The 12,526-nt window shown below is 42.3% G+C and overlaps 1 protein-coding gene across 4 annotated transcripts in view; it reads right to left on the bottom strand.

The window, feature by feature from the left end:
• The window catches only part of gramd1a (GRAM domain containing 1A), a 29,138-nt gene extending 17,727 nt beyond the window's left edge, over positions 1 to 11,411 (bottom strand). The window contains exons 1-5 of one of the 4 annotated variants that reach the window (XM_041942489.1): positions 10,994 to 11,411; positions 1,804 to 2,026; positions 824 to 844; positions 465 to 549; positions 160 to 263 (exon numbers count right to left, since the gene is read on the bottom strand). In XM_041942489.1, the coding sequence (XP_041798423.1) occupies positions 160 to 263; positions 465 to 549; positions 824 to 844; positions 1,804 to 2,026; positions 10,994 to 11,109 (549 nt within the window). In that variant the 5' untranslated portion in view covers positions 11,110 to 11,411. Of the gene's footprint in view, positions 1 to 159; positions 264 to 464; positions 550 to 823; positions 845 to 1,803; positions 2,027 to 4,281; positions 4,388 to 8,582; positions 9,053 to 10,993 lie in introns of those variants that run through there. The other 3 variants (XM_041942487.1, XM_041942488.1, XM_041942490.1) reach the window with 3 other exon arrangements.
• Positions 11,412 to 12,526: the final 1,115 nt, after the last annotated feature.

Here is a 12,526-nt window from a genome sequence, read left to right as displayed (position 1 = left end):
TTTTCTCACCAAGGCCCTGAGTTTATCTATATATTGATCAGCAAACAAGTCCATTAAAGGACTTCTTATCTGATTGCAGGTGCGACATTAACCAGGTTACAACGGGCCTGTGTTTGACTGTGCGCGTGGAAATGTGTACACAGTGTGTGCGTGACTTACAGTGGTTTCCCAGCGGAAGATGTTACTGTAGAAACAAAGCCAGTTCTCTGACAAATAAAGGCGGCCTTGAAGCAGTATGTCTTTCTGCAGAGCACAAGAGTAATCTGTGGAAATAAAGAGGAAAAGATAGCATGTCAGTTAACAGAGAGACACCTGGTTGTGTGAAGAATCATTTCAACCATTTAAGAGGTTGAGTCTTTAAGTGAAAGGGTTTGTCGAGTATTTAATGATTTTGAGTGTGAGGTGACACTGGTGTAGCTCAGCGCACAGAGTTTATCATATATCAACATGCCTTTGACACTCACCCACTATAAGTCGCTCTGTGTCAGGAAGTTTCTTAAAGAGTTTACGAAAATCCTCATTCCGCTGTTTGTATGTAGGACTGAGAACCTAAGGACAGGAAAAGAGAAAGGAGAACATGGTATTCTACCTCACAGCTAGCTTGCACAACAGTGGGTAGCCACAGGCTGGTCTGGAATATTTAGTGAAGCAAATGAGAAAAACAGTGTGTTTATCTGAAGGACAAACACTAACCTTCCTCAACAACGATTATCAATTTGCTATGTCAACTAGTTCCACCCACATAGAGCTAAAAGACAAACATCAGCAAAGTCAAGTACAGTGGGGTGAAAATGCCTAATGGGGGAATTTAATGTATACTTACATTGTACCAGCTCTGCATTTTCTGTAAAGAAAAGAACAGCACTTTCAGAAGTTAACAGTGCTCAAATGTAACTGTAACAGGCTAGTTAAACTGGTTTTCTTCAGGTACAGAAAATCTATCAGCATAGTTAAAGTTGTTAATGTGAAGGAATCCCCTTTGATATACATGTGATCCTGCCAATCCAGTCCCTTGGCTATGCTTGCTTCATGTAACCTTGAGGTTTTGCAGTTTGAGAGGTATGAAAACCATCGGCACTTTTAAAACGGTACATGTCACCGACCAGCTGTAATGCACAGTCAATAGTCTAACAAGCTGTTCTTTTTACAACAATGAGAAAATGTGAAAGCTGAAACTAAACACCAAGGCACACAGAATTACACATGCTGTCTCGGTAAATTTACAGAAAACAAATATGCTAACATTTTAGAGCCTTGTAGACAGACACAGTCGACACTGCAATGTCTGTCATGTCAGAGATGGAAGGTAGCGAAAACAAACATTTACATTCGCTCAAGTGCAGATGAGAATTTACTGGCATGGAGGTGGGATGCCATTTTCCTGTTCCCAGAAACATTTATGATATTTAAGCCGTTTATTTCGAATTATTTCTTTCAAAGGTCTACCTGAAAACACAGCTCAAACTTCAGATTGACAGAAAATTCTGCCAGGATGGTGCGATCATGCTCAACTGTTTATAAGCTTGTTATTGAATGTTGTTTTTGATGAGGACACACCACAAGGTTGTAGAATAAACTATCTTTGTGTGCTAACAACGTGTTTGATTTAATCATGTCATTGCTCACTGGGATCACATTAAAGAGTTTTGAGTCAACACACATTAAGCTGGCATAGCCTTCATGCTGTACATTAAACTGGAACACTGGCAGTAAGTTATTGGCTTTAGCCTCTATGTCTGCATATCTGCACACCTCTTGCATTTTACACTTAGCATCCATCTGTAAGTGGATATTTTGAGTTACCTTGGCATTGCGGCTGAAGTGGCGAGAGGCAAGTGGGTAGGCGGATGTGAGGGAGGAGGCAGAGGGTATGGAGGGCAGGGGGCTATCTGAACCACCTCCTCCTCCACCACTGCTCTTCTCTCCTCCACCACCCTCGCTCTCACTGGCCCTGCCACCCCCAAGGACCCTGCGCCGCAAGGAGGGAGAGCTGCCGGGCGTGCTGCGTGGAGAGTTACTGGCCGTACTGGAGACAAAAGGGCACAGAGAGAGGTTCAGCTCAGGGGAAAACAGAGGAAATTCTGACATATTTTATCGCTAAATTGTGCTCTCTAATGCCTTTAATGTCATGCAATGATGAAAGGCTGCAGGCACGTCCTATTTGATAATAGCATGCCATCGCAAGCTGCCTACTGAAGACCAAAGAAAGGGCATGTGAGGCTGTGTTATCAGCTAACTGATTTTGACTGGTACAGGAGCCAAACAGTGATGGTATTTAAAGCCGTTCAGCAGTGGGTCTTAAGACTGTCCAATCAAGAAATGTAGCTTCAAAACACAGGACCCACAGTCCTTTAGAATTAAACACCACCAAGACAGAACTTCTGAGAGTTTGTCCTAGAATTTAATCTTCTTATGGTGGACAGAGATACGCACTTACTTGAAGACTGAAAAGCAACATCAGACATACACACAGACATAGACAAAGACGACACAGTTTTCATTACTGTGAAGTAACAGTGTGGCCAGGGTGCAAATCATACACACACAGCTATTTACCATTGTGCACTCTGTTGTCCTGAGCAGACACCATGATCAGATGCACAGTAGCTGCCGAGTGCCAGCTTTAAATCAGTAAACTCTATGCTAAGAACAGGCTCTGACTTGATGAATGGTTTGGTTGCTCACTCAACAGCATGTTGCAGTGGCTCCTTCTGGCTTACAGTAATTTCATTAATGGAACAAAACAAGAACTCAGCACTTCATTTATTCCATTTGAGCCAAATTGCTCTGCACACACCAAATCACCTTTTTTCTCAAGCCATTATTTAATCTTTCTCTATCAACTCAAGCCATAATGTTTTCACACCCTCCATGATGATGATGACTTTTGTATCATCACTTAATCTATGCAGCGAGTGGCGAATCCCTCAGACATTTTTTTCACATTGTTAACACTATAATTTCTTATATCTTCCATCTAGCTCTTATTTTTCTAACCTCACCCTAACTTGAGTCTAAACTGGCATGAGTAGTGATGGGACAGAGTTGAGCAAAAAAGCTTTTAAACATGCTCTACTGTTTGCCTGTAATAATGTACAGAAGGACTTGAAAATCTTGATGCTGAATGCTGTTGGTGAATTCATGCTGTGCTCAATGTTCAGTGCATTTGTTTCTAAATCTATTGTTCTTACTTTATTTTAGACATGCTAAAAAGTTACATTTATGATGCATTTTAAATTAACATTGTCTACACCCTTTTGCAGAGCATAACAATGTAGTCAGGCTGCCCTCTAGCCAGGTCCCTCTTGGCAGAAAAGCAGATTTCAATATGTTCTTGGTTAAATAAAGGAAATAATTTAAAAAAATGTCATGAGTACAGCTCAAATCTACAATCTTTTTTTGCAGTGGTCAGTGACAGGAGCTGAGGAGGAAAATTATCATTTACAAGACAACACCTGTGATAACTGGGAGAAGGAGCAGGGAAGCTGGGGGTCCATCCATAAACCTCAAGGGATTCATTGTATAGGATTATAACCCCCGAAATATCATGTTATCTAATGCATCACTGTTTATAATAGCGGCACAATGACAAGAAGCATTGAGCTATCTATAGGTGACCGTACATAAGGGCAGCCGGTGCTGTAATAGGCTTGTAGTGCGGTCAGGACACTGGGTGATGCGTATCTGTGTCAGCATGTGTTTACAACCCAGGGCACAACGCAAACCTCCAGCTACCTCTCCGGTGCAGTTAACCTTAATATTGCCCTCTCTCCCGTTACATATAAAAGCGAAGCGAGCAAACCGATACACGGATCATGGAGGCTAATGGGCAGCTAGCACAGCGGCTAACTACAACAACCGAATCCAGCAAGCTCGTTTACAGTATTTTAACTTGCCATACACATGAGAAACGAGGTAAAGTCAAACATTAGTCGTCGGGGCGCAACAAAACAACTCGTTTCAGTAGAAAAGCACTAGACTGTAGAGGGATGGAGGCTGCTATGGTGAAACTGGATGGAGGGGTGTGAGCGACTGAGCACCATCAGAACGAACATAAACATATAGCTAGCTCCCCGTTTACACAGCTAACATCAGACTGCGGCAGCACACCTGTGTTTTTACATAAACTACGCCTGTCCCACCCATATTATCAGTGGGATTTGCAAGCTGTGACACATTTGACCACACCACCGGTCCATGAGCGGTATATGAACACCAAAGACAGATTACATCATAGCATATGCTATTCATCACACTAGAAGAGACTCTTATGTCACTTACTCGAACATGTCATGAGGCGTTTGCGATCCAACAGATATCCACAAAAACACACGCGTTGCTGTTCGCTATTGTGTCACTATGGCACCGGTTCTGGTGTGTGTGCAGCTAAAGCAAGCCAGACGCTACAGGGGTGTATGTCCGCTACTCTGCCGTGTTTTCCTCGCTGAGCCTCGGGTAAGAAATGCGGCCATCGTCCACTGTCCTGCAGTTGGATGTTAATTTCCCCTCATGGCCGACGCTTTTGCACCTCATACCCAGGTACCGGACGGGCCGCTACTCCTTATGCCGCTTGCGGGACCCGGTAACGTCCCTGCGTCCATCCGTAATCCCTTTTGCAACTAAGGAGAGAGTCGGAGGACGAGGGAGGAGGGAAGAGGCGGCTCCATGCGGTGAGCTATTTTACAGTGAGGTGGTGCTGAGGGGGGGCACCGATAAGGATGATAAGGCAGAGTCAAAACTCAGAGGTTTTATCTGAATTCAGAGGGACTAGAACCTCACAGACAGCGGGTCGCTATAACATTTATCTTCGTGATAAATGCCTTTTTTCCCACACGTGAAATACTGACTTTTGCAGGCTCTATGCTTCAAACAAACAGATGCCAAAAGCAAGCATCAGCGTTACCCTCATTCATTTGTGAGGATCTGTAGCATTTACCTATTGTACCAACACAATAGGTACTGTTTTTTAAAAGGACTGATCAGCCTCACGAGTTAACGATTAGTGGATTAATCAAGTAATTTGATTAAAATGTTGATTAATTTGATTGTAATTTATAAACAAAAGTGCCAGAAATTCAAAGGTTCTGATGTGTCAAATGTTATATTTACTGGCTTTCTTGGTCATTTTTGAGCAATTTGAAGACATCAAAGTGACCTCTGGGAAACTGTCACTTCACTTTTGACACATTTCTAACATTTACAGACCAAACTATTAATCAATTAAATAATTGGCTGGTTAATCCATAATAAAAATAGTTAGTATAAGTTTTGGGATGAATACATTTACACCATCAGATGGAGGCCCTTAAACCCTGACTAAAACATGACTAGCATTGTAAATACACGGCTGCCTGTAGTGAATCCACCTGGCCAAAGCCCAGAGCCCAGAGCCCATGCAATCCCTTAACCCTCAATCTCTCTGTCCATCCCTCTGGATTACAGTCCACATCATAATCCACGCTGGGCTGAGCCAGGCCAACATCTCCACCACTCTGTCTCCCTCTGTGTAATCTGCTTTTCTGAGGTTCACCAATGAGAGTTTCATGGCCTGGGTGGGCACTGACGAGTCAAGGAAAGAGACAGAGTGCAATTTAGAATAGTAGAGAAAATGTACAGGATATTGATACACAAGACAAGATGTGTATGTGCAACCCGTACACCTTTTCCTTTCTGCCTACAGAAAAATCTCTCATTTCATCAGAGCAAGAGATAGAAGAACCGTGCAAATGGACTTGTGTCAGAGCACAGATCAATGTTTTTGGGCTAATTCGGAGATTGTAGCTCCTGGCATACACATGGTGCAAAATCCAGAGTCCAGGGTACATGCTACGCTAATACATAATACACCAGTGCCTATAACTATAAAAGCGGATTACTAAAAACGAGTGCAAAGTAGCTACAACTGTGCTGGACATAAGATACTGATCAGGAACAGTGAAACAAACTGCTGGAAATAAGGTAACTGTCAAAAGTGGATTGATAATCAGACTGAGTGCATTTAAACACACCAACTGAATGCAGTCTATGTGAACCTGCGAAAGAGGCAAAGCTACACTAATATGGTGTGGCGGAAAGAGAAAGGTCGCAATTACAATCAGTCACAGTCAGTGAGCACCTCACTGTGCTTTGATTTGATTTGGCCACGCCAAATGACTACTTCATAACATGTTTGTATCTGTGTGAAGCAGAATTGCCCTTTCAGCTGTACTGCAGAAAATGCATTTGTGCTACTTGTGCAAAGCATGCATGTAGTCACACTGGCAGATTTGTCACTTCTTGCCGAGGTCAAAACAAATATTTTGGTCGAATAATATGAAATGTCGTCAAATAAATTGCTGCAAATGCCTAAAGTGGAAACTGGCAGGCACACGAGACAGAGCAGAAAATACAGGGAAACTATGTCAGCCATCTCTACTACCTTATTATTTCTTTAGGAGCTACAGCCAGATAAGCTTAGCAGCTTCAATCTTTCCGTCCTCTCCGATAATTATCACTGATACATCTCCTTTGAGTAGTGTGTACTGGATGCCAACTCTGGATGAAGACAGAGACACAAGAAATTTGCTGTGCAACAGCCTGTCTAAGGAGACCACGCTACATATTTCTGACCAAGATCATAAGAGGGAATAAAGTTGCATTTTCCAACAGTCTGAACAAGTTAACATGGGTCCTTAGATCTGGCCTTGCATCCAACCAGTGTTAAAGTAATACCAACCTGCATAAAAAGGCGAGAACAGAAGCTACTATAATATTCAGAAAATTACCATATGACAACTTAAGAATTATGACAGGATTACCATAAATTCTGTTCTTCCCAAATGAATACAGGAAAATTATCATATACTTTGAGCTGCTGTATGAAGTAACAAAATAACAACACTACTTTCCCACTGAGGTGATGAATGTCAAGTCGGAATACTGGCCAAACCACTTTTAATGAACTGGTCGAGCCAATGATGACAAGATTCAGTTTAGATGGTCTGTGACTCACAATGAATCTCCAATACACCTTGAGTGGCTTTTATGTCAGCTGCCCACAATTAAGTTTATCTGCAAAAAAAACTATCCACTTTTTAACAAGAAAAGTAAACATTTGCCATAAGACTACACAGGGGGAGCTTGGCGCCTCACCTTAAGGGCAGAAATTATAGCCTTGCCAAATCATTTGGCAAATCAGCTATGTTTGGGAAGCCTGTCATGCTGTACAAACACTTACAAGCTGACCGGAAATTTTTTCAGTGCGGTGAACAATGCATTTGTTTTGTGTAAATAGGGTTATTGATTTCTTTTATGGCTTATCTGAATTATGGTTTACATATACTATACATTTGTTTGCTGGAGCCTTATTCTGAAAGGGCATACATGTGTTTGGATTTACCAACTATCTTTTGAGCCTTAATCTTTCAATTGCTTTTTAAGCTATATAAATACATGTTTTTCACTATAACAGGCCATTCTCAAAGCATCATTGGATGAGTCGTAACTCAAATCTGGACAAGTTCCATTAATATCTGGCAAAACAATATAACTGGGTCAATAAAATGATGTGTAAATGAGGAAGACAAGGGCACAGCTGCTTATATGGAGCACAAGAGAGAATCACCCTCTGCTTGCCCTCTGTAGCCCACTGCAGTGTTGCCCAGAACCTCTTCTGATTGGACTCACATGACATCATCAGACTACGAGCACTCTCCCATTGGCTGAAGGTGATGTCATCTTTCAGAGGAAGGATAAATGGCGCATGAACCCCGCCTCTAGCTCCTTGTGACTTAGAGAGCTCTGTATGACAGCAGTCTCACTTTATTTGTATATACTTTACATAACCTTGCTGTTTCACTTGTTTAAAAGCGATCATCTTTCCTTAGAGCTTGCACTGTTCTTTTAAAATACCAGTCAGTTGCAGGCATATGTAGTGTGTTTTTTTTTTTTTTAGTTTTAAGTACAGTGCAGCAAGGCCCTTTCTTGCTTCATAACTAAAATTCTACAATCTGATTGTTGGCCTGCTTCTTTATCTGACGTCTGAGTGTACTGTGAAGCAACTCAACTTAATGAGGATTTTAACAGTGTAATCTGTCCTCACTAGTTTTAGCCATTGGCTAATTAACTCCACCCTGTTCCAAAATAGGTGACCTATGTGTCATTTGAGAAGAGTCGACTAAGCGCAAATCTGTCAGATGTAAGGCCTTTTTATTCCTCACCGTCATGCACAAATGAGAGGCTACTCACTCCAGTCAGCCATTGCAGGCAAATCTGGTCTCAGAAGGCCTGAATGCAAATTAGCTGAGGTTTAACTGAGCTTTAAGCATAGAATACCCGTGAGACAGTCAAACATAGTGCTGACGGTGCGGACACACTGTTCTAAGCCACTGAACCCTATATGGTGCTGCTGCTGTAAGATAAGTGATCCCATTCGCAAAGAGAGGACTGACAATTGAATGAAGAAAAAAAAAACACTTTAGTTTAGACCTCTGCTCATGAGGCAATAAATAAATGCTGCACGCTAGCACCCCATTTAAATATTTCTTTGATCATACTTTTTTGAATCTCTGGTTGTTTATTTGGGATGAATCCAGCTCACTAACCTGCAGCCCTCCCAGTCAGAGTCTCTGTTGAGCAGGCTTCTGAGGGACCAACGGGAGCGCCGACTGGGAGAGGGACTACGAGACCAGGAGCGAGACGGTGGCAGGAGGAGGTCCTGTGAAGGGCTGTCCCGACCTTGCTCATCCCCCTCCATCTGACTGGACATAGAGGGTGAGGGCGAGGGGCTACGATGTTGAATGGTACCCTTTTCCACAGTCTCCTCAATTAGAATGTGTGTTTTTTTACCCCATTGCCGTTTAGGGGTGCAGCCTTGCTCTTCCTCGTTTTGTTTCTTGGTTCGGGGCCTGCTGCGGTGGAATCGACCATGGCGGCTGGAGCGTGACAGTCTGGGGCTAGGTGAGCGAGACCAGGACTCTGTATCTGAGGATGGTGGCAGGACAGTCAGCGTTGGAATAGGGACGGGCTGAGCCAGAGTGATTCCTTCTGGTCCCACGGGAGAAGACATAGTCATCTTCAGAGCTTTCCAGGGATTAATTTTATGTTTGAGCCAAGTCAAGAAGAACAACAAGGCCTTGTTGGATCTTTAGAGTTGAGAGTGACCCATGACTGACTAAAATGTTCCAGTCATGCTTGCATTTGGTATACTTTAGAAAGGCGATGGGTAAACACATCAAGTAGTCCCTCTGTGCAAATCCACTCATTCGCTCATTCAACTCAGTATTGCTTAATAATAATAAACTTATTAAGCAACCCTTACCATAATCAAAGATGATTCAGTATTATCCATATTTCTTGTGAACCTCAGGAAGTAAAACTCCCCATAAGTGTTAAACACAGACAGAACAGTTCACAGTTAACAGTTGTGTGGGTGTTCCTTCACAGTCAAAAATGATGCATCAATGAATGATGAAGCCAGGAGGAGGTCTGTCAGATAAATTCACAGGCTTCCAGCGGTCTGTGTGTGTTTAGGCGATCCATTTCCAGTTGTCCAGTCTGTGTATATGCTGGCTAAGAATGAACAAAACACTCTCTAGCTAAATACTTTGTTAGCTTATGTGCCTCCCCCTTCCTCCTCTGCTGTCCGGTGTCACTCTCTTTCTTCAGTACTCATCCGCTCTGCTCCCACTGGCAGACTTCGAGCATGCATTATCAGGCTCAAGTTGAAGTCTCAGACAAAGACAGATCTGTGTCTGGAAGTAGCTACCTGAGGAGTGAAAAGAGCAGAAACTTTGCATTCAAATGGCTGGCCTACATCTGACTACCACCTTTCTACAAAGCTTTCTCTTCAAATATAAATCACTACACCTTCCCACAAAAACAAATGATTGTGAGACTAGGACTATTTCTATCTGGTCTTTGATACTGTCTCCTCTGCCAGTTCTGGGAATATGAGGTATCATATGACAATGATGATGATTTGCAACGAAATACTGTTCCCATTAGAGGGCTGATCAATAGGATTTATTCATGGTGAGTAGTTTATGTTATGTGCATTATTTTGCCCAAGTTTGGACAATTGTGTTATTATTTTTGCAGCATTAATCACAATTTTCTCCCTTCAAGTAACTCAGAAATTGACAAAACTGGGTAGATACCAGTAACTGTGTGTTTAGCAGCAGAAAGCAACGCCCCAAGATAAATCTCATTCCTGTGTGTTACAAGGAAATCAAAATTCCAGTAATTCCGAACCTTGACTGACATAAACACATCTGATCCTAGAACTGCCAGAAAGAGCAAACACACAGTCTCACTCGACAGTTGCCAGACATTGCAACAAACATTCACAACACCCTTTGGAAATACATAGCTCATACAGCCAATAACAAGTTCTAATTGTCACTACAGGCAGCCAAGGTCATAACTGCATAAAACATACTGCAGATGTGTCCTCCAACAGGGAAGGGTTGTGTGTGTGTGTGTGTGTCACTCCATTGTTTGCCTTCAAAGCAGGCACTTCCAAGGCAAGGGCCCAGGCACATCTGACAGTACTTGCTGTGATCTGTTTGAACAAGAACAATCTTGGCACAGACTTGTTTGTCCAGAGTAATCCATCATAATCCCCGTGCAGCCTTCACTCTTTGGTCCTCGTAAGCCTGATCGTTTTGCCCTAAAACACGGGCCATCTCGAACCATCGTCCGACAACATTAAACACCGACCACAGCCATTTCAGGTGGAGAACACTACAATACAAAGGAGCAAGCTTCTGCAGCAAGAAACCAAGTGTTCAGGAACAGAGCATCCTGTGATATCCAACTTCACTAAACTTTGTTGTTGCTCTCTTCACGTCGTCTTAAGAAACGCAGCATAACTACTGTTACGTGTTGACATGTTAGTTTGTGCAGTTAAACACCCCGGGGCAAAATGGCATGCAGAAAGACATCGGGTAACGTTTACTAATATGGCACAGAAAAAAAACTTTGCAGCCATGGAAGAATAAGTTGGAACTCCTACCTCCCATTGGATGAGTTGCCTCCGTTTCTACTATCTTGCTCGGCTTCGAAAACAAGCCGAGCGACGGTGCGGGGAGTAATGTTAAAATCCACTTTTTCACAGGAACACATCAACATTCTTAGTTGCGTAAAGAAGCATCTGCCGGCTGCAGCTAACAGTTAGCCTTTAGCCAGCTAACTAAATTTGGCTAGTGTTACCCCTCGACCTCTGAAGGCCGACAGCTCACAAAAAGATGACTATCTGGCTAGCAGGCTGTAATTTTCGGCAGAGAAAGCAACATGCCGACGCCTTCCATTTTCACCTTAAAAGCACCCCGGTATAAAACACTGTTATCAAAGTAAATCTGAAGCTAATTTAGCCAAATTGAGCTTAGCATTAATAGCATACTAGCCTCGATTTAAAGTAACACACAAAACGGTTTATTGTCGAAAAGTGAAAAGGAACCAAGTCAGTCGGTCGAGCGATTAACTTTGTACGTCGGGGGAACGAAAATTCTGTATTATTAACAAACTCTATTCCTGATTCGTATTTTTAACAAGAACCAACCCACCAACACTTTCTACCAAACATCACACTAAAAATTTTATATAATGTTTATTATCATGGAATGAAATGTATACAGCCACCAGCAAAACCAGAGAAACACCCCTACTGCAAACTTTGTGGTACAGTCCGGGAAAAATAACTGTTCAGAGGATGTGATGAGAGAAGAAGACGAGTGTTGACAAGAGACGAACAATATTCACCGAATATCCGTTGTATCCTTCATCAATTCTTATCCTATGATTAACTTTAAACAAATCGACCACCTTGCAATCATGAAATTAGCCTATTGTCACATTTAGGTTGTTTTAATTGCGAAGAGAAACAATTGCAGTCCTATACAGTTTCATTAATCACAGTGATGACAATGAGTTTTGTAGCACAAACCACCACAGTAGGTTTTCTCGGTACATCGTTGACTATAAATACAGATGAATCCACAGTTTAGCATAATTTCAGAGTTAATTTGAAGGGAGCTAGTTTGACCAAAATGAATCGACAGGGACATTGCGACCCCTTGTGTCTAAAAAGGGTGTGTGCAGTCGTTATTTGTCACCTGATAACTTGCCTCATCATTCACCTCATTAAATGGCTATGAAACTATATGTGATGTATGTAAGTATTAATTAAGCATCCATTATCATTAAATAATGAAATCATTGATTATGGGACTTCTTTAGCTGCAACAAAAAGACATTGGCATAGTGTCTGTGGCAAATGGGCATAATCATCTCACCCCTTCCCTCCTGCGGCAGCATTGCTTCATATGGTCTCATGAACTATTATAAGGAGGATGCAGCCTGTGCGAGACTGGATTCCTTCTCCTTCAGGACACACACCGTGAACAAGGCCAATGACCGGTCACCTTGTCTGAAACTGAAAACAAAAAAACAGGCATTAACAAGGCACTTTCAGTTAAGATGAGGCATGAATGTAGACATTTAAACCTCCAGATGCACATGAGTAAAGAATGTTCTCACACATTGCACA

Source organism: Chelmon rostratus, chromosome 8 (genome assembly GCF_017976325.1).
Source record: "Chelmon rostratus isolate fCheRos1 chromosome 8, fCheRos1.pri, whole genome shotgun sequence".
NCBI lineage: Eukaryota > Metazoa > Chordata > Actinopteri > Chaetodontiformes > Chaetodontidae > Chelmon > Chelmon rostratus.
Note: the sequence above shows the minus strand (reverse complement) of the source record. Positions and strands in the feature narration are given on the sequence as shown.